Consider the following 23,954-nt stretch of genomic DNA (forward strand, 5'->3'; position numbering starts at 1 on the left):
GAGTTATTACTACAATTGTGTATTACATAATCCCGTAATTTAAAGGTTTTGATCTTCTCACAGTACGTGCAGTTGGGTTTTGGAACACCGTTGGATGCTCCCTCCTTCAGCAATAACACGGGCACTGTTGACAACCATTGTAACACTGCTGAAATGTTAACTTCTGAAGCCTTTGAGCTCTGCTCTGCGGAAGATGTAGCACGCGTCTATATCCCCTGTTGTGCTGAGAGAGTAGGTGTAGCTGTAGGCGACGTTGTCATCGAGATTTGCACTGTTGATGGTAGACCTTCGATCCAGGTTGGTGTATTTAATGGTAATGATGCCATCGAGTTCTCAAGAATAGCTAGATACTGGTCTATGTTACACAAGCCTAACTATCCGAGCCGTTCATCACTGCAGCCGGAGACGGACTGAAGTTCATATCACCAAGGTCTCACTTATATATTCTCATTAGCTGGTACAACGCATGAGTCAAAACAATAACCATGTTCATTATACTCGCACTTAACTTTCTCGGAGCAATTTTATAATGGCGATGTAAGCTATCGAGACGTGAAATTAATTTTCCGCACTTGTCACATTGAAACTCTGTTCTTTTCAGTAAATTATTCGGAAAACTGCTTCTTTCATGTCTGCGCGCATTTGTAGGTTTAGTAAAATATGCGCCACAGTATTTGCACTGATGCGATGTACACTCTTCATTAATTGAAGTCTGGAATACAGATGGTGAAACTTCAGCTGATGATGGAACAACATGTATCGTTGTCTCCTCTGCAGTCGGTATCGGGATCTCTACAGCTGTCGACACCGCAGCCATTGAGCTCTCCGCTGTCGTGGTCTCCTCTGCAGCCGGTATCGGGATCTCCGACTCCATCATCGTTGCTACCATCGAGGTCCCCGCTGCTGATGGTAAACAGTCTATCCCAGTCGACATTGGAGCAGTAACTAAATCTCACGAAACTTACTGAAGAGAGTAAGTCCGTACTGCACCGCGGCCAGAGGTGAACTAGGGTCCAGTCGTCTGAACCTCGCTTATATACCCACTGTCTACTGATATACTACATGAGTCAAAATATTGTCTATATTTAAAATGTTTTTTTTATTAGGTACCTAAAAATTGTAGAATTAAAAAACACACATGTTCAAGTTTTACACATTTATTTATAAAAAAAAATTACACAAATACACATTAGGTTAAATAATCAAGCATTTTCACAAGCAAAGTCTTTAATGCCGCACGCACTGCCTCGTCGACTCCGGTTCCAACTGGTTCGTAGGTCACGGGATCAGGAACACAGGTTTCCAGCTGGTCATCTTCTGCGACGTCGACAACTCCGGCAAGACATGGCCGATGACGTCTGTGACCACGTCTGCGCCTGGGCTTTGTCTCAGTGCTAGTTGGGACAGATTCACTGCCTGAACTTCGACGACGAGACACACGTCGTTTGGACGTCTGCATAGAATTATCACAGGTCGCAAAAGGTTGCAACACGCTCATGTTTGGTGTTGCATGTGCAGACAAGGCGACTACCTCAGCGATGCTAGCAGGAAGGGTTGTGTGTGGTCTCATGTGATAGACGGCACAGTTTCCAGGTTCGCAACAATCTACCAGCTACTGAGTCGGTTCATAGGACACAGGAAAGTGCGCAAACCGCCAATGCTGAGCACCTTCATCACAGGTTTCTGTATATGTACGTAGATACCCAGAATCCTAGTAGCTGTACTCGACACTGCTGAAGCTAGGTCTTACGCTCACGTACACGTTAGCAGGATGAAACGTAAACATCGTCTTGCAGGTCGAACGTCAACTGAAGGCACGTACGGATGTACGTCATTTATATATATGCAGGCTCCTACTAACACTGTGTGTGCCATTTCTGCATTAACTGCGAGTTTGTACAGGCACAGACACGTTCAAACTTGTCGTTTGGCTGCTTAGCTTCGTATATTGTACTAAGCTTGCGCAGGGAAGGACAGCCGTAGTCGGTCTGTAGGTCTACAATTACAACTGACGCATCACAAAACTTGCTCAGCCATTTCTTCTGTTGAGGTCCAGCAACGTAGATTATTTCGTATTGAACTAGTAAATCTTCAATAGTGTTTTTCACTTGGTGGTACGGAATTTTTCCTTCGTCCCACTCCAGTCCGTGATAATATTTACATAAACATTCGTTCGACCGTTTGCTTTTTTCGTCTAGTAGTTTCCAAGGATACGGAGGTCGGATAGTACGAGTTCGAGTCTTGTCTCCGGAGATGACACTAATTTCCTTGAGCATGAATCCATTTTGACACTGGAAACCTTGCAGGTTGCAGTACATATTGTCGCTAGCAATGCTCGGTCGTAACTAAATTATCATAGAAAACTAAACACTATTTATGTCAGAATTTTCACAAGTTTGTCTCGACAATTGTACGAAGCAAGCCGATCGTGAAGTATCAGACAAAAAGCATAGGTGTTTGGTGTAATATTTCCGCTAGTCGTTATCTCGATCCTACAATCGATGATGTTGGAATTTATTCAATCATCCTGTTTGGAAACACCAAACAACATTAACGGAGCCTTGTTCTTGAAACTGTCGGGACTCAGTATTGGTGACTGTCTCCGCCCATAGTAAGCTTGCTGAAACTTGGCATACATTTGATATGCAAGACGAAATCTTCCACTTTCAAAATCCATGTTCATGTCAACGTACGGATAACATTCGCTGTTTAAAAATATTTTTACATTACGTATTTGACAGTTATCGAATACGGAGCGACTCACTCCTGCATTGCGCTGTCTTCCGGTCTGAAGCTCGACGATGATGTATCTTGGTTTTTCCGTAGCGAAGCTGGACTTTACTATCCAATTGATACGCTAATTATGAGGCAAACCAGGATAAGTTTCCAGGCTCCAGGATCGGAATGGCAAATCGAAGTTCTTGCCATTTTCTATGTTCTTCAACATTTTGACTCGTTCAACGGTGCTCACTTGGATGTGGGGCAGCATCCACTCGATAGACTGTAGTGTTAGCGAGACATCTTGAGGGTTTTCTGCAGTGGCGACAATTGCATTAAAGTGCGTGTTGGCTAGAAGCAGTACGAGCTCTTGTTTCGAATTAATGATTTTATGCTTGTAGTCCTCAGCGAATCCAAGAAGCATGGACATAGGAACACAAACTTCGAACTTTCCTTCGGCAAAAACCGGAAGCTTATATTTATCCTCGAGAGCCCAACAGGCCATCTGTGCAGCAGACAGTTCATTTGGCGTGAGTGAAAGGTAATTTTTAATAGCAGATGTTATGCCTACATCTCTCGTCTGGTCTACCTCGACGTCATTGAGTGCATATGTAATGCGCTCGATTAGGTGAAGAATACCATTGCAGGATATTGACGTCGTTGTCGGATGCGTACCATCCGCTTTTGTAAGCGTGCCTCTTATACGTAGAAATGACTGCGAAGGTAAAGTACAAATATCTTGGTGCTGTACAGCAATGCGTACTTCCGATGGTAGTACGTACGGTCCGAGCAGGAAAGGCTGGTACTCCTGCAATTCCATTTTTGTAATGTTGTAATCAAAAATGACCGTATCTTCCACGTTAAGGATTTCGTCTTCCATATTTATTCGGCCCTTGTCCAAAACTAAGAAGATACTTTATGTTGTCAGGTGTTAATGCACCGATGCCTGGTAGAGAACTGTTCTTATTCACGACAATACGATTTCTTTTATAACTGTTCGGTGTTACGAACTTTATGCCCATCGCTTCAAGTGCAGACGTAATGTAATTTCTTCGTCTTGAAAATTCACCAATCGTCCTCGCTGGTTAACGATTCTGACGACGACTTCGTGTGCGCACTTCACGACGACTGGAACGTAAATGATACTTTGCGGTACTTCGACCAGTTTATATCCTGGCGGGATAATCGGCGAAAAATCGTGCAGTATGTTGCTTAGTCTTCCGTTGAGATACGTTCCACTTGCCAAATTACAGTTTATTCTTATGACATTTACAGGCAAAATGTTTACTGCGCGCGTAGATTCGTACGTTCTTCCCGTATCATACACCTTTGATTCGAATCCGAGCATCGTACCAATGGTGCGAGGTTTCGTAAAGTCGACATTTTCACTACATGTTAGAATGCTCTTTTGAGTGTTTGGATTTCCACGAAGTTGAAAGTCTACATCCTGTGGTAACATATCCCTGATGTACTTTGCAATGTCGTCAATTTCGTAAGAGCCACCAGGTAACCGTATTTCATGAGCGGTCCCATCGCTTTTCAGGAAGTAGATCTTGCAGTTTTCTTCGTCGATATTCGGTATGGCATTATACGTTTGAAAATTTACGGGTCCGATACACCATTCTCCGTCTAAATCCTGAGGCAGGAAATGAACCGCCCGTAGCTCAGATGCGTGACCTGTCAAGGTAAGTGTTATCGACATGACTAATAAATTATCATCACTGCACAGCCTTTAAGTAGCAATTTTCATTTGTCTGCTAATTTTTGTTTGTTAAAAAGCGAAGACACAAGTGTCCGCAGTTTGTTTGATTAGGCTTCTGCTCGGTTTCGTAATTGTAAAACAATGTATCGGGTCGGCTCAGGTACCGCCTAAGTTCTGGCGGAGGCCGTAAATTTTCAAAACTATCGCAATACTCGGTCATTTTTCCAGTCTTTACATAAGCCACCCACTGCGTGCCACGACCCGACGACGTATCTAAATTAATGATTGCGCACTTACGTGTCTTTGGCTTACTGGGCAAAGTGTCTCGCATAAACACGCCTCGGAAATTTGGTAATTTCAGTTTGCGTGCGTACTTTATTGGTGAGCAGATGTTTCGGCAAAGAATTTAGAATTTTTTCATTCGTTTCTTTTTCATGCCTCGGCCTGATTTGTGAGGTTGCAAGTACAGTCCTGCGCCGATTTTTTTTACCGATGGCAATGGCTTCCATGCTTGCATTATGTCTACGTGCTTCCTCCAATTGCTTGCGTTCATTCTTCGAAGTGTTGACTGCCCGCACTATACCGCTCGTTGCACCGATGAGACCTCCGAGAACACCCAATGAGGCAAAAGCAAAGGAAGAAATCCTCCTTTAATCTTTTTATCGAGAGTCTGTAATTTTTGCTTGGCTTTTTGCACGCCTGCACCAGTCTTGCGTTTGGTGTTGCGTGAGTTAGTCTTTGACTTGATGGAGCTGGCTCGACGGACACCCAGTCCTAATTTGGTCTTTGCATTCATGATTTTGGAAACGCCCCAGGCCGCGATTTTCTCTCCTAGTCCCGCGTTCGACGATTTACTTATATCTTCGGCTTCCTGTGCCAATATCTCGTCGGCCCGGTGCCTGAATTCCAGATCCTTGCTTAATGAATATGCAATATCGTGTTGTTTGCACTTTTCGTCGAGAGAATTAATGCCCACGTCACCGCGAGCTAACCTTTTCGCTAGTTTAGTGCCGGGCCACAGAATCTGTAGCCGGGAATATGTAGTTCGAATGGCAGATTGTTTATCAGTGAGTTCACGAGTCCTGCACCGATGTGTCATTATGCACAACTGACCAGAAAGTATAAATACGCTTCTTTTATACAATTTTTTGTCAGTACAATGCAAGTCATCAGGCAAGAAGTGTGTTTGCCCGTGCGCATTACGCAAAACGATGTATTTAGTGCGCGTGAACACGACATGGCTTACTGTTGCCTTCTGCCGTACGATGCATAATGGCGGGTCCGTCCAACTGCGGCAAAACGAGCGTTCTGCTGAGTTTATTAGAGGAACCAAACGGTCTTCGGTTCGAAAATGTTTACCTCTATTCCAAATCGTTGCAACAGCCAAAGTACCAGCGCCTAGCTACTGTTCTACAATCGGTGGATGGTCTGGAGTATTTTCCATTTAATTATAATGTGGATGTGGTACCTCCAAGCTAAACAAAAGCCAATTCCGTGTTTGTTTTCGACGATGTAATGTGTGAGAAACAAGGCATAATACAAGAGTACTTTTCCATAGTCAGACACGTCAAGTAAGACTGTGTTTACCTGTGTCAGACGTACAGTCGTATTCCAAAACATCTCCTACGAGACATCGCGAATGTCATAGTGCTTTTAGCATGGACGAACTTAATTTGCGTCACGTCTATGACGATCACGTGAACACCGACATGCCATTCCAGGAATTCAAAGACATGTGCTTCTTGTGTTGGAAAGAAGAACACGGATTCCTAGTTATAGTCAAAGACTGGCCTCTATATAAGGGCAGGTACAGACGAGGTTTCGATCAGTTTATCGTCAAACATGAGTCATAGCATTTCCAAATTTGGACGTAGCAGTCGAGACTTACATACTGCTCTCAAGTCTCATGACTCCGATATCTGCAAATACATTTCGCTACTGGCTCAAAAAGTAGAAAGTGTAAAAAAAGAATTACTAGAGTATCTCTTTGCCATCGACCAGCGCCTGGAAGCCTCGGATTCTTGCATTCGCGACATGATCGAAGTATCGAATGCACAAAGACGCGACGATTTGAGAACTTTTCAAAGTAGTCAGAAAGCATCACTACCTCATTTGTCATCAAATTCAGATTTAGCCAAACGCAAGAAAGAAGTTTCTGCGAACGAATAAAAAAGTATAAAAGGTGGTCTTGCAATAAGTTTTCAGCCAGTACAATGTCGGACCTGGCCAAGCTATACAGTCTGTTCGTGAAAAATATTTACTTGCTAGACGAACCAGACTTGCACGTGAGATGGAAAATGAGGAGATATTTAAACCAATCACTAGTCGCCTCGACGAACTTAAAAATAAGTAAGAACCAGCCATCATTGTGAAGACAGAAGTTGAAGATGAAATGCCAACTGTAAGGAAGAGAAAGTATGAACCAGATCGAGAAGAAGAGGACTTAACGAGTACAGAGTCCATGCACAAGAAAAAAATACCGAAAAAGGGGCACCAAGTTAATGCAATGGTCCGTCCATACCTGATATCGTTTACGAACCGGAATAATGACACGACCTACGGAGTGTACAGAACACATAATAAGTGGTTCCTCGGTGCTAAAGAAATAGACTTTCTACCAGGAAATATCGTGCGCGTAGAAGCGTTCAAAACACGCGGGACTCTGGGTCTGTAAGAATTGCTGTTTCGAAAGGAACCTAATGGATATTCTCACAAAGACTTACAAGAGTACAAAAAACTGCTAGAGCTAACCAATGCACATTTTCGCGATAACGATCCAGATAGTGGTGTATATAAAGACGAAGATCATGAAAAAATCGACATTCTTGCTAATCTCTTCAGTGAATTAACAATACATGGAGAAGGTTTAAAATGGCTAGAATGTTGTCAGATATTTGACTATGTATATTGGGACGACCACAATGAATTAGTTGATGGTCTTAGAATTCTTCATGCTTCGCTTAGTGTAGGAAACTATTCGCACAACAACGGAATAGTCTCCATACTTGAAAAACTGAGGGAAGCCAGCTACATACAATGAGTCGAACCGGAATCGCTCGCGAACTTCATGCTCCTGCTAGACGGAAATACCATCTTCGCAAAGTCATAGTTCGTGGAATTGATGATTTATTCCAGGCGGACCTTGTTGAGATGATACCGTATTCCCGATTAAATAAAGGTTTCAAGTACATTTTGACAGTCATCGATGTTTATAGCAAGTTCGCTTGGGCAAGACCTGTTAATCAAAGACTGCAACTGACATAACCAAGGCCATGAACAATATTTTGCAGGATGGACATGTACCGTCGCACCTGCAAACGGACCTCGGGAAAGAATTCTACAATTTAACCTTCAAGGCTTTGATGAAGAAGTATGGCATCAGACACTACTCTACATTTAGTAACATCAAAGCCTCCGTTGTCGAAAGGTTTAACAGAACTTGGCATTCAACGATGTGGCGGCAGTTCACGGCTAAAGGAAATTACAAGTGGCATGACATCTTGCCGAAACTAATAAGCGAGTATAATTCCGCGGTGCATTCTACCACAAAAATGAAGCTAAAGAATGTAACGGACAATCGCCTGCTTCAAACAGTGTTTTCCAACACGAAGAAGAAAGATCCACTAAAGCGTAAAGCTAACGTCGGTGACATTGTGCGAATCTCCAAGCAGAAAGGTATCTTCGAGAAAGGTTTCACTGCGAACTGGAGTCCTGTTCGTGAATCAGAGCCTAGGACCTACTACCTCGAAGATTTGGACCACAAGCCTATCCATGGCAGCTTATATGCCGAAGAGATTCAGCCTACGTTGTATCCCGATACGTACTTGGTGGAGAAGATTATAAAACGAAGAAATGGACTGTCCTACGTCAAGTGGTGGGGCTTTCCACCTCGCTTTAATTCGTGGGTGGCAGATGCAGAAATAGAGAAATCCACAAAACTTTAGTAATTTGTCTGTGTATTTTTTTGTACTTGTAGTAGTGTAGTATTTATGTAATAAAAGTTATTTATAAGAACTTGCGGTGTTTCTATTTTCTCAAACCTGCCACTTACGTGGTACTTTTTTAAAATATTAAAGTTGTTTTCATTGGCCCGGGATTGAACCAAGGACCTTAGTCGATCTAATCAATCATTATATAAATAACAAATTTATTTAATGAATTTTGAACTTTTTCCCGAATCTCTAGCATTAAAATTACGAATTTCCAAAATGGTGGTCTTGATGTCTGAAAGGATGATGGTAGTAGAGGATTAAAAGACTCTTTAAGAATGTTGAACATGGTTTATTGAAATTATTATTTTTTTTACATAAAATTAAACATTATTGCATCGATCGGGTATCGAACCGAGGACAGGAATCGATCGAATCGATATGTAAATTAATGAGTGATTTATATAATGAATTTTGGAACTTTTCCCGAATTTCTAGCTAAATAATTACACAATTCCAAGATGGCGGCCCAATGACAAGATGGCGGGTGTCACAGCAATAATAATAAATGATTACTGCACTCTAGCGGGTACGAATTAAACTAACATGGTGTCAGTGCACTCTAGCAGACATTACAATGATGATGGCTACCAGCAGACGAGGACAAGATGGCGGACATGACGTCATGCTAACTGACGATATATATGCTATGACATAAGTGGTGGGGGTCAGTATGCCAGCACCCACCACGGGGGAAGGATCGGTCACCATTTTTAATTTTTTTTGCCCTCACCGGGTTCGAACCGAGGTCATCGAGCTCGGTGTCGTAAATGTATGTTTTTTTTAAATATTTTTATATATAATTTTATTATTATTTTTTTAATAATTTTTAAAATTTCTTTTATTAAAATCGGATAGTAAATAAAAAGTTAAAGATGGTGGCCGTAACGATAATTGCAACGGTGACATCATAATTCAAACTGGCGGAAAACACAATGTAGGAATTACGTCCTCCAAAATGGCGGATCCAAGATGGCGGTTCCAAAATGGCCGTCGGGGTCAAGGTCAAAGGTCAAGGTCACAACCATCCAAGATGGCCGCCGTGACGTCACAATCCAAGATGGCGGACCCTGACACCAAGCACCACACCCTGAACCCTGGCGCAGTATGCCCTTTTCTATACTACTTTCAAATTTATTTTTAACCGTCTTTATATTACGTCTAACCTTTGTCCAACCAAAAATTATATACGAACGTGTATTAGTGCAAGGGATGAAAAACAGTGTTTGTAGGTAAAAAAAATAACATAATTACCTTAGTAGGAATAATATAAAATTCATTAAGACGTTCAATACTGGATGCATTGAGTTAAAAACATTCAAAATATTTTAGCTGCATGAATTTGGCGCTCATATAATATGTTAATATAGAATGGATTTTTTAAAATAATTCAGGAGATTATAACAGTTCCCAAAATATTTACAGAAGGAAAATAGGTACTTCGAAATATACCTATGCCTGTATACTATGCATAAAGGTTTGTTTTACAGCGCTCTACATGAACCGCTAGCGCCCTTTCTCGAACGGGCCACTCCGAAGCTGTCACGCACTCAGGTGCACAGACACTGACACCGAGTCACTCGCTACTAGTGATGTGTCTTTCGTAACGAACAAATCCTTTGAGGGAACGAAATCATATGATTCAATTCTTTGTGAGACAATTCCTTGAAAGCTGAACACGAGTAGGAAGAACGTAAAACGCAGAGAGAACGAGACGGGATCCAGCCACACGGCCAGCCTGATTCTTTCGTGAAATTTATCATGGAGTTGGGAGTCAGAGTAATGAGTAATCGCTGCGTGAGCGTATACACACAAGCAAACGAAACTTGATAAAATAAAATAGGACAACATGAAAATATCTACACCATGCTATGTCAAATGTTAAATAGTAGTTTAGAATTTCTTTTTCACAAACAAATAGGGGAAGGGCGTACAAAATGACATACTAGTTGTAAAATCAGCCATTAAATGATTATTTAGTATTAATTTTGAACACTGTGTGCAGCTTTATATTCTTTGGTTCATGCTTAATTAAAATTATATAGATCAATCAGCTTATATCAATAGAAAAATAATTATAGATAATATTTAAAATTTTAGATAAAAACTATTTTTTCGATCCTAAGCGGGTAAAATAACATATGTGGTGCGGACAAAATAGCATACTGAATTTGTACTGGATATCAGTCTGGAATTATTTCGATATGCAGAGTTCACAAATTAATCCCTTATTCGGTTTTGGCAAATCCGCACATGCAACTGAAAGTGCACCAACCATTTTTTAAATACAGTAATTGTCATCCAAATTGATTCCTGTGCAATGCTCAAACTACCGGTTGGAGCTGCATCTATCAAATCCTGTTTCATGGTTTTTCTTGAATAAGAGAAGCACGGTGGTATAAAATGGCCATTTGCATTCAAGCGACAAACAATTGTCACATGAGATCCCTTTTCAGCTCTAGTTAAAGCCCCAACCTGCTTACACCCTGTAGTAGCAAACACTTTTTGGGGTCTCTGAACTGTTTATTAAGCAGACTCATCGAATTTGTAGAGCCTATGAGGAGAAATGTTATTACTCTGAATTATGTCTTAATAAGTGTAAAAATCAGTGCTAATTTTGACTTGTTTAAGGCTTGGGCTCTCGCAGCTGAAGTAGCTTCTGGTTTTCTTAATGATATGTCCGGGTGTCTGCGTCGAAATACAGCCAACCGTTCATTGCCTGCGTTTTATTTTCTTCATTAAAAATATTATGAATATTATTCACGTCTGCAAATTGGTAGGGTAATTCCAGAACTTCCATCCATGCAGATCCAAACAAACTCGTTTCAAGTAGATTAATATGTTCAACCAGCTCTCGTTTCATCTCATATACGAAAACATTCTTGTATCCAACCATGCCTAAAATAATAAGGTACACGATTTTTAGCTCTTTTATTATGCTAAGAAGCCACGAAAGTCTAGAAAATATTAAGTAGGTAGATACCCATCCCTTTTGTTGTTGGAGCTAAGAATTTAATTTGTTCCAGTGCATGTCTTCTAAAAGTCGATTGTAGGACATAAAAACTTTGCTATCCATCAACCAGCCCATATAATTATTTTTTTCACAACTTCAAAAGCTCTTTCCATGAAGGATTTTCCCAAACCTGTCGGCCTGTCTTTCTAGAATAGTTGCGAGGCATGTTGTTTTATTATCTGGAAAAAAAAATGTGGGTCAAACGACATATTATGCCATTCAATCTGAACAAGAGGTATGCCGTTTTGTCCGCCTTATAACTTCAAACATTAGAAAACAATAACTAAAATATTATATAAATGTTTAGATTTCAACACTATTTCGGAGTTATTTAGTGAGTTAATAATGAACTCAAGTCAATAAAAGCAAATGAAAGTGGAAAATACATTTACAGAGAAACAAAATTTAGCTGAGCAAAACTCGTGCCTGCCAACATCAAACAAACAAATGTTCAACTCATGCAGCCAACGGACGACACTGGTGACGCGACAGGTTGCGACAGATTACTCCGAACTACGGCAGTCATTCTCACATTCCCCTCCCACATATGCGCCCTATCAGGGTAGGGTGGGAGAAATTTCCAGTTAGTTTTATTTACATTTCAGAGCTTAATTAAAACTGAACTGTTAGAGATCACACTCTCTTGTTTTATCGGGAGGGTATTAGTGCTTTGACAATGACCAGCGGCTAGGGCCATCCACCCAGTAGAGTCACCGCCTCAGCTAACCAGACAGTTGGCTGTGTCCTTAGCTCTAAGACTTTATCAGCACTGCTGGTGCCTTCCCCGATCTCCCACATCATGCTGGGACCCCTCAAAACACCCAGTGAATCCGTGGTCCGGTGGAGGCCTATCCAGTCACTATTAGCTCTCCAGGCTAGTACCGGAGCTGTGTCGTCGCTCACCACATCGAATCAGCGTCGGGATAGGGAACCCTTGGAGCCTGCTCCAAGCGATCGGAGCACCACTACCAAGTACGAGTTCTACCCAATCATAATCCAGGGCCTTGGAGAAAACCTCAGCGGGACACCATTTAGTCCTTCATGGATTATTTCCGTACTACTACCAACTTGGTGTCTATGCGGCACAAGACCGTTCGCCAACTGGCTGACCAACCGCCACTCTTCAGAATCTTTCTACTGGATGTCTAAACTCCTCTGACTAACCTCCGACTTGCCGTACCTCGGCCCGACAGATTTAAAGCAGCTTGAGGCCCGGTCGTGCCTGGACTCATCCTGCGGCGATCACAGAGCGCCCTGGCTAGACATGACAATCCGGTCGTGCGTGGGCTGGAGGGCTTTGGGGTTACCTCGGTACCTCCTCCGACCACTTGACTAGGGGAACGTATCGCACCTAGTAGAGCAGTTTACAGCTCTTTTTAAGACCGAGTGCCCCCGAACATGCCCGTATCATTTTCGGTCGTTTCCATTACCATAGACCTAATCCATTCACTATGAGGCCTTTGGGACCAAACACCGAGGCTCGGAAGTCGAAACCCCCAGAAAGGTTTCAAAAGCATCTGCTGTTGCCCATATATTCAGTCAATTCGCCATTTCTGGTCCCATACATGCAATTGAGGATGCACTGCGGCAGGGTTACGCCCGGCATTGTCCTCTTTAGTTAAGGCGATACTTTGACTAGAGGTTGAGGCTACCCAGCCCAACATAGTCACCACGACTCGCCCCAAACAGCGGTGCCCACATGGAGGCAAAGGATTGCCACTTGGTTCGGAGAGGCTATGTATTGGCATCCAAGAACCCATTCCGTCAACCTGTTGGATCATGTCTCGGATACTAGAGCCGGCAACAGCTCCGACACCTCAAAGGACAATCACCTTCCCAGCAGGGTCAGGTTCACTCCCGCCGACAGGTTACGACAAATAACTAAACGGCCATCTACACGTCGTTTTAGGAACTAATTTGTCTTTGGTTTCAGATAAAAGTGAGTGTGCAATTTTACCAACCTTTGTTATTTTGTAGGCCTTTCTCCTACACAAACATTGGGAATAAAAAAACTAACAAACCATTTGAACTAAAAATTACGGTGAATGAAAAAAAATGTGCACTACACTTACCATATTTAGGTTAATTACTTAGCATTGCTTGTAATGGCTTTCTAGAGTGGTCGGAAAACAAGAATTTTATTTTTTTCTTATATGTTCATTAAATGACAAATAAATATCGTTTAAAGAAAAATAAAATGAGTAAATAATTTTATTTACATTAATTTTTATTTTAGACAAAATTATAGTGTTCAAATAGTTATCAGCTGTGGAACTTGGATGAATATTGATGTTATTGAGCCGACCATCGCTAATATGTCATTATATTTCTAATGTAATTATTTTTGACTTGTATAACTCAGTAGAGTAAGATGGGGCAAAGATCCGCGTGGGGCAAAGGTCCTATCTTGGAATATTTCGTATAAATGAAAACTGTTGGCAACATTGACACAGTCAAGAAAAGTGTCGCCATTGTGGTCGTTTATTGCCATGTGTGTCGTGCCAGTGTATAACACCTAGCGAACATAATGAGGTAATAACTAATTTACTATAATCTGATGTAATTTTGCAGCAATACAAAACAATGTATGTCGCCGGGAACAACGCTCGGGAAGGATTTATGAAACCACAGTAAGAAAGTGTGCTTCTTTGTGGTTACTGTGCATTGGCATTAGTAGAGATTGTCCAATACAGGTAGCAGCAGGAGTCGCGCACAGGCCAGACTGCGCTCGGGGGCAAACATCCGCAACTAATGACGGGGTAAAGATCCGCACTACGTGTTTCATGCGGATCTTTGCCCCTCGCCCGTGTATGCTTAACATAGGCCTACATAAATTAAATTGTTAAAAATAATGTTTTAATTTGAAGTCTCAGCCTCTCTAATGCTCAATATTTTGCTGTGGGTTTAGGCTCTTAGATGAAAATGTTTTGGCAATGTAAATTGGCATTGCATTCCTTTCTTTTTCATTGCAATATCCACATATTTAACTTTACTAACTATTGCAATGCGTTCTGACTCGGGTTATGTAAATTGTAGCCTTTTTATGCAATGGCTTCGTCACTTTCAGGAAAAGGTGCGATCTGACATTGATCATTCTGTATTGCTTCTGCTGGATAATCATTCGTGACGTCGCTAGAAGCAATTAACTACTGCCGTGACCATAGCATACATTTGCTGACACTTCCACCCCACAGTAGCCAAAAAATGCAACCAATTTACAGAAGCTTTTTCGGACCACTGAAAGCTTTCTATGCTGATGAATGCAACAAATGGTTAGTGACACATCCTGGAAGAAACATAACTCCATACCAGTTTTTTGAATTGTTCGGTAAAGCTTATGAAATGTGTGCAACATTAGAGAAAGCAGGAAATGCTTTTAGAGCATGTGGGATCTGGCCTATCAATTCTGATGTATTCACGGACAAAGACTTTCTTCCTTCTAGTGTCACTGATTTTGCACAAAATAGTGAACGTTGTAGTGAAGAACGTGGAGATAACAGAGCAGAATCTTCTCAAGTGGACAAAGAAGTTGACTCAGAACAGTCAACGTGTCAAACTCAAGGTATTCGTAGGTCAGTTCCTAATGTGGACGATCCTAGTCCTGTGACTCCTCCCTACACGTGTGAACCATCAATAGTCTTAGACATAAACAAGCCAGGTTGCTCAGGCACTAAAGCTAGAACTCCAGTTTCACCAAAAGAAATCCTTCCAATGCCAAAGAGGTCTGAGCAAACAAAACGGAATAAAAGAAGCAAACATTCTGAAATAATATCCAGTTCACCATACAAGAATAATATGCTTGAACATCTGAAAGAAAATGAGAAAAAAATGGCTGGTAAAGACGAGCGAAGGAAAAAAAACGTTTTGGAGTGAAGAAAGGAGGTGTTAAACAAGTAAAATCAGCCATTCAGTCAGACAAAATACAGTGCCCAGGCTGTGAGGCATTGTATGAAGACCCACCTAACGAGGACTGGATCCAGTGTACTTCATGTGAGGCATGGTGGCACGAAAACTGTAGTGCATATGAGGACACACTAAACTTGGTGTGTGATTTGTGTCAATGAAGCTCCAGAATTGAATCTGTCTGTAAACTACTAGATAAATGTTGTATGTGTCCCTTCACTATGCCAATGCTGTAACTGCATCTGTTCAATTTTTTATTTTATTTTATGCCAAGACATAAATGGGAAAAAAATGATATTTTGCATACATTGTGTAAGTTTAAGTTATCTAATTTCTACTATGTCTACTATCGTTAGTCTATTGCCTTTGGGTTTCTTTAACTTTTCATTGGTTTTTTTTTTAATTTCAAATTTGTAGAGCTAGAATATTTTTAATTTTCTATTAAATATATATTTTAAGAAAGTTAGAATTTAATTTTTAAATTTGACATTGGTTTATATATATTTAAGCAATATTTTCAAATTTATGAATTATTTTGTCTATTTAGATTTTTGGACTCTTTGTGTGATTTTGTAATTTCCTGTTTACAACTTCCAATGTGGTGATAATTTACAATAAGCATATTATAATAAATGTAATGTTTTCCTGTAGATAATAAGTGTTGATCGCTGTGGGTTAAGATGTTGAAAGGTGCGGGTATTTGCCCCACTCAATTCGGATCTTTGCCCCACTAGTGGGGCAAAGATCCGGATTTGCACATCTATCGATACTTGTAACTTATGAAATAATGCACTTGTTTTCCTACAGTTGTGAATATAACTGAATAACATTAATGTGTGTGTATTCCGGAAATGAAGAGAAAAACATCCTCCTGCTATTTGGACAGTCAGAATATCAATTTAAACCTTAAGTGCGGAGCTTTGCCCCATCTTACTCTATGTCGAGCTCCTAGTCGGAGATTTAAAAGAACAATTTTGATTCTCATTCAAGTCGGGCATATTTGACTTTAGAGAAATATCCCTTCTGGGTCTAATATTGGGTGTTGCGAGTTATTTTCACGGAAAGAAATGGTAAACAATGTCACGTTCCACCTTCTTGAAAATCCATGGTACACCGCGACTTCTGACCGCGATATAGACTCTAACCTGGGGTAATTGTGTTCGGTCACAAGTATCAAGGAATCATCATCAATGAGATCATATTGGCAAATGATCCAGATTTATGTATGCATCACTGTAGGAAACATTTGCAGAGATCCACAGTCAATATTTTTTAGACCATTGTCCCCCAGTCCACTCGACGGAGTAGAGAAAACGACATCAACCCCGTGATAATGTAGATATGTCGACATGGCCACACCATGGCTTACGCACAGTTATGTGATGGGCATTAAACATATTTACTTTTCCCTATACGAAATAATTTAAATAAATGCAATATTTTTGGTCTAAAATAAACTATAATTGTATAAATAATGACATCAACTAATGCCATAGAGCAATCGGAATGTAAGTAGGTGAAGGGTAAGTGAGGACTATAAACCACTCAGTGGTTTTGTGTGCGGGTCGTACTAGGCGAATACATAGTCGGTTCTATGCCAAGCTGTAAGTGCCGAGGTTACCACACCTTCCGCGAGTGCGCTGATTGTTTAAGACCACCTGGCGCGGCGGGGTGGTGTGAAGTGGGCGCTGATTGGCCCACCTGTTTTTTCCTGTCGAACCTGAACATTGCTTGCAGGAGAGAGATGTTAATGTTGTTCATTTTACTGCCGCAAATTTACTACAAAAAGTACCTTCATTATTTATAAAGTTTTTATTTATTGAACATAAACGAAAAAGGAACGGACCTTTTACTGCAATTGCCAAAATATTAGAGCCTTTTTGTTCGACGGTAGAGAACTCAGTTGTTTTACCTTTTACAGAAGAGTACAGCTGGTATAATGTGGTAAAAAATTGTGAAAAATAAACGGTACTGGGACGAGTCCCACTTAGCATAGACTCATGCGCAGAAGAAAATTGGTTTATTATATTTTTAAAGGACTCGAAATACAGGATTTTTAGTGAAAATTATCAGTGGTTATCTCTCTATGTTTGAAAGTAGATGTTAATTTTAAATGAAATACAATTTATACTATTACTGGTCGATTACATTCACTGTAATTTGGGTTATCTTTAGTTAACATACATATTGTTACTATATATATATATATATATATATATATATATATATATATATATATATATATAACGTGGTGGGGAAGACTGGGTTCGTAACGGATAGCCCAATTATGTTTCTTACATTTTTATAAATTACCAATATTTACATCACTTAGAAATAATATAACTTAATTAAATGTGTCTAATCACCAATTACTCGCACCCCAAGTCACTCAGTGTATATCAAGTTACACAGTCCGCACTTCTCGTGGAACTCTCGCCGCAAACCCCGCGGAACTCTGTCGCCGAACTCACCGCGGAACTCTCACCGCACTTCTCGCCGAACTCCGTCGCCGAACTCTCGCCGAACTCCGTCGCCGAACTCTCGCCGTACCCGCGTCACTCTCGCCCCCAAAACTGTCGCGGGAATCTCGCTGCCCCAAGAACTCCTGCGGAGGCTGGCGTCCCAGCTTATGTAGTCTCTGCCACCCTTCTAGAACTGATGAGTGCAGCTGGAGCCGTTCGCGTAATTCCAAGCCGACCTGACGCTCGAAGTGTCGAGAATAGAGTCGCTGCTCACGCTACAGCCAGCAGAATTCCCAAGGCCGCTCAGAGAAAGATAACGACGCCGAGGCAGTACGATGTGTAAGGTGGAGTGGGGGAGGGGTGTAGCGACGACCCTTGTAATCCGGCCAGCTGGGCGAGCATGGTTCTCTTTTTCGCCCGTCATAGGGATGACGCGTCATCGGTATGACGCTTCGCTTCTAAAAGCGAGCATGGATCATTTTTCGCCTTCTGGAAGACGCCTTAGCTACGACATGCCCGTCATACGTAAGGCGCAATGGCTTGTCAGTCATAACCCCGTCATACAGCCGACTACGTGTGTAACTTTCATTTAATACTGGGAAATAATTCTTTCAAATGAGTTAAATAATAATTATATTTTCGTGAAATTTAAGGTTTTGCCTTAATTATATTTACTCAGAAATTACGTATGTGAGTTAAACGATGTATCTAAACAAGGGTTAGGTATGTTTTTCTCTGTCTGAACAAACTTCGAAACAACTTGTTTCCGATAATAATCACGCCGCATAAATAAATACTTAGTTTCTATGTTTCGTGTGAATAAGACACATTGATTCTTTTTTCTCGTTATTTTTAACTGCACAATACTTAGTTAACCAAAATATATCATACTAAGAAAACTGCCAATCTGCCTACTTTTGTCATATCACTTAATAAAAAAATAAAGGTCAGGACAAAATAACGTAATATTTCAACTAGATAGAAGATAACATCACATTAGTTAATTATTCTGTATAAAAGTTAAGTGTAAAACACCTATACGCGTGTGGCTTATTAAACTTCTAAAAACAACTCATTTCCCCTTGCCGTCGTCCGCGGTCTCGTGTTCGAGTCCGGGCGCGAGTTCTAGCGGGGTGGCTGGTCTGACTAACGTTTTATGTTCCGGGAGGGCGCCAGGCTAGCTCGGTGTCTAACCAATGAGGGTTCGTGGTTCGTTGCCCCAGCGTGGTCCGCTAGAACCGTCGGCGGTCTTGCCTGGGAATTTACGTTAAAGAAGAATGCGTGGGATTGCCGTAGTAGCGACGTGCCTTTATTCAAGGGATTGACGTCACACCATACAATTACTGAGCACAGACATGCCCCTGAGGGCTACTTGTCCGTTGCGGGGTGCAGGCCGGTACATGTTCAATGTTTCGTGGCACTGGTTTCTCGGGTAACAGTATGCAGGCCAAGTACACTTGATGCAAGAGAGGCGCGCACAGATGACGTGGCGCAAAGTTACATTAACAAAGTACACTTAATGAAAATTAGGCGCGCACAGATGACGTGGCGCAAAGTTACGTTGACAAAGTACACTTAATGAAAGTTAGGCGCGCACAGATGACGTGGCGCAAAGTTACGTTGACAAAGTACACTTAATGAAAATCAGGCGCGCACAGATGACGTGGCGCAAAGTTACGTTGACAAAGTACACTTAATGAAAATTAGGCGCGCACAATTGACGTGGCACACAGAGTTTGTGGGTGACTGGAGTCGGCCAGTCCCGTAAGCGATTGTTTCTACGCTGGTGCCGTGCCCACTGGGGTGGTACACGCACCGCCACTAAACTTGGCGAAGTTTTCCTTGCGGGTTTGTGGTCAGCGCGAAGGCGCGTGGCCTTAAGAAAAGTTCTGTGGTTTGCGGGAGACGGCCCGTGCCGTATGCTGAAGAGCGACCCTGCGCACCAGGTGTGGTGCGGGACGTCTTTACGTTTACGCGGTCGGATTAGGTCCTGAACCGTAAAAAACGGACCGGGCACGCACGGAGAGGTGAATAGAAAAAGGTTTGGTTTATGCTAAATGACTATATTTACCGGACGTTACTTGCGATGAAGACAATGGTTGTGGTCTCTCCGTGGGACGTAGGTCCGTCCCGGTCCGCGAGTCGAGTAGAACTGCGGAACTGGCATGGCGTCCGGTGGCGCGTCGGCCCCTGCCGCGCCAAGCTTGACCTCATTACGTTAAAAACTAAATGACTGCGTCTGGAAGAGACTTTAAGGTCGCAAAATTCGTAATTAATTGTTTGAGGGGGAATGGGTGTGGTTCGTCTCTAGTCCACTCGGATTTAGTGTGCTTTATAATAATAATGTCTGGTTTGGCCGTTCGGCTCGGTGGCTCGCTCGACTCGGGTGGGCCACGGCCAGGGGTGCGTTCCGTTAGCGGGAGAGTATACTGGCGGTTGCAGGTCGGGCTTAGGGATGGTCGTCGGTCGGACGACGTCACCCTTCAGCTTCCAAACGTGTAATAAAAAAAAATCACTTGTAAAAATAAAATACATGCATTGATAAGGTTGAGAATACACAAGAATGCCGCTGATAAATACATAGTAGTCTGATGGTTATTTTAAACCTTCGTTTTATCGCATTTTAAACACAAAGCATTTCCTCCAAACATTTAGTGACTTTTAGGTTAGGCTTACTCCCCACCCTCGTTGGTGGCTACATTTGCTCCTGCTGTATCGCATATTGAAACGTATTTTATTCACCTAAGATTCGCTCAAATACTTTCAGTATGATAAAATGGTAACAATGTAGGAATAATAGTGTTTCACGTAGAGTTGAGAGGTTTCGTGTTTATAGTTCATACGAAAATTGTAATTTGTGAGAGGAGCGGCTTATGTGAAAATAAAGTAATTAATTCCGTTAAAGGGTATTTTTAGTTCCTATACTCTTCTGGTAGTTATAAAATGCAGACACAATATTGTCAACTACAGTTTACGTAATAAATTATATTCAGGCATTTAATTAACAACACCGACTTCGTGTTATATTGTTTCAAGCTTGCAAGATGCTAAATAAATATTATCAGCGTATTCACCCAATACATATGCTACGGTACAAAAAAGTGTGAATAAAACTTGTAGTGCACTAGAAAATATGCTATAAACAAGTCTAAGGATAATGTAATTAAATATAACAGTAGTATTTTTTGAACAGTGGGACGTATAGCACACCGAGTTGTTTCGGTACCTTCAAATCGGCAAATTAACTTTAACGGTGACGAAAATTACCAAATAATGATTAAATCAGGTCTAGTATTGTAATGTTTCACGTCGAATCACAAAAGTGTTTTAAAATTCTTTTTTCATCATATGATTTAAAGTAATAATAACTGACCATTGAAAACAAAATTAATAATAACGGGCAACACATTTCACAAGATCGCTAAATAATATTTTCATATTAAAACTACAAACTTTCACAGTTTCTTATGCACTCCTTGACCTTCTTATATACTATTTAATAATTATAACCGACTTTGCTATGTAAAATGATTTTATTATATTTTAAGACTGAGACGTGACGGGTGTTTTACTGAGCAAAAAATAGTCTGTGAAACTTATATTTACGGAACGCCAACAGGCGTACAGTGAAAAATGATATAAATATTGAATATAGTTGTAGAAAATATATAATTCGATAGTCACATCATGCCTAAGTTTTACGAATGTCCACAATCTTGTTTTCGTGTAGGTAGTTTTCTATTGGCTGTAAATTGCTAGCAGCTACACCAACTGCCAAATAAAACACATCCTTTCTGTAAATTTACTGCTAACCTCTGCATATTATCGATTGCCAAGCCGTCGTAGGTAAGGCGCCTTAGCGATGACGGGAGAGATATGACGATGGGATCCGTGCTCGCATTTTCACGCGGCCGTCATAACTCCGCCGTCATACCGGTGACGCGTCGTCGCTATGACGGTGGCGAGGAAAAGAACCATGCTCGACCTGCAGGCACGCGCGGCATGGCTTTCGTCAATGGATGGCACATGACGTCAGTGACCGTGCGGGGCCGCCTACCAGCTCCGAACCTGGCATCGCTCTCTGGTCTCTAGCGTTCGTAACTAATTTTAAGAGTTTTTTTTTTTTTTTTGGTAAATTAATTTTGTTGTAGTAGGGTAGAAACCTATAAATAATTTTTTTTTGCAAATGTCTTTGTAGGAAAGAATATTAATATAAAAATTAATTTATTATCGTATTTTGAAATCATTGCATAATTATTGATTTTTTTTTGCCTTCCCTACAAACGATGATATTATTTGTGGGCATTTTTCTAGCGAATATTATTTCCCAGTTGCAAATACCAACTCCCCCCAATGGTGTTTCTTATACAGACAGACAGGCACGATCGTGGACTCTCAGGCCACGAGAAGCATTGCCACTTGTGAGGTTTGTCATTACGACAGTGAGTGCGTGGGTGTTTTGGAGTAATGACAATAAGTTGTCACCACAGTGGACCAGGCTGCCAGGTTTCCAAGCGCCGAAAAAGAGCGTGTGCAAACGTGTAGCAGAAGAGGCTGCAAATGTATCACCGTATCAACTATATCTATAGTTATGAATTATATTCGAAACTAACATATACAGTTTTTTCTTTTATCTAAGCTGGATAAGGTGGGGATTACCACATTGTAAATCTTTTGTATTATTACTCAGCATGACAATACCCTCTAATACGTTACACAATATATTTTATTCCTAAATTCTACATTTCAAATTAAGATGCGAGAGTAAACAATTTTAAAATTATGTATCTGTAATAAAATGAAACAGGAAGGGAGTTAGTTTTTTTTAATCTGTGCATATAACCAAAATTAATAAAAATCAACATTATAAAAGATGGCATGATTAAAATTTTTAAATGAAATATTAAAAATATTTTAAAGAGGATTCCTTATGAATGATTAGGTGATAAGTCTGAATATGATTTGTTTCAATGTAAAATTTCTTCGAAATTATTACACAAGTAGTTATAAAATCGGCAAACCTTATTTATATTACCTGAAAATGATTTTTAAAAAAATATAAATACTTTATTAAACTCGTATTGCTTTCACTTTTTTCCTTGCTTAGTAAAATCTTTTGGAATTACTCACACGCATATACTACAATGTTGCAAAATAAGCAGTATCCTGAAATGGCGAAGTCTAGGATGATTACCTAGTAACTAAATTGTTGTTCATAGAATGAAAAATATTAAAATTCGTTTTTTTTTTTGTTTCCTTATACGAAGAATTTTATAGCTTTATAATAGCAATTTCTAGCGGTTTTTTAAAACTAAAGTTTTTTTCTAATTGTTTCCCTAACAATGAATAAATAATTTTGTTGTCAAATATTAAAATTAGTTTGTTTCGATAAATATTTAATTGAAGACACACGCACCCTACTTTGTTCTTAATTTACTACTCAAATAATGTTTTAGAAATATCTTTCATGTGAAATAATTTTGATTGAAACTTAATTTGTACATTCAATTTATTAACTCTACAATCATAAATTATATTTAAATATCAAAATAAAATAATATTTTTAGTTGGTTGAACCATTTCTGCAAAAAAAACTATTAAATTCGGTAGTATTATTTTTAAAACGTTACATTATATTGTGTTTTTTTATATATAGTACTTTCACTGTTTCCCCAAGTTAATTTTATATTTTTTAATGTACTCTCCAATATGCGTTATAAGTAGTCGATTAAAAAAAACTTTTAAAATGACAGCAATTCAACAATTAAATATTAATATTTAATAAACTGCATAGTAAAGCACATATAAAGCCAATTTTTATGAATAATCTTTAATCCAAGTCCATAGCCGATTGCAAAAGCACATACCTGAGAAGACTTGTGACATCACTCCAGCACAGCTATCATTGAGCGACTGTCTCGCATCACTTGCCGCATGAGCCATAAAAGTGTTGTTGACGATAGAGACGTGTTTGTCAGCGGGGCGGCAACCTCTCGTGGGCAAATACAGGATGTGTGTAAGTGTCTTTCCGCCTGATTCACTCGCGGTGTATAGGCCGCGTGTCTTCCCAGCGTTGTGGCTCCAGTGCAGCGTTGCCAAATGAGAGTCATCGAAATTGAACCTTGCAAATTAAGAAAGAATTTATTTAAGAGCCGAAATCATCAACG

The 23,954-nt window shown here is 40.4% G+C and overlaps 1 protein-coding gene across 1 annotated transcript in view; it reads right to left on the bottom strand.

The window, feature by feature from the left end:
- The window catches only part of LOC134529799 (platelet glycoprotein V-like), a 43,978-nt gene extending 20,270 nt beyond the window's left edge, over nt 1-23,708 (bottom strand). The window contains exon 1 of the mRNA XM_063364255.1: nt 23,655-23,708. Within this exon, the coding sequence (XP_063220325.1) occupies nt 23,655-23,673 (19 nt within the window). The 5' untranslated portion in view covers nt 23,674-23,708. The remainder of the gene's footprint in view (nt 1-23,654) is intronic.
- Nucleotides 23,709-23,954: the final 246 nt, after the last annotated feature.

The sequence above is a fragment of the Bacillus rossius genome, chromosome 1 (genome assembly GCF_032445375.1).
Source record: "Bacillus rossius redtenbacheri isolate Brsri chromosome 1, Brsri_v3, whole genome shotgun sequence".
Lineage (NCBI taxonomy): Eukaryota > Metazoa > Arthropoda > Insecta > Phasmatodea > Bacillidae > Bacillus > Bacillus rossius.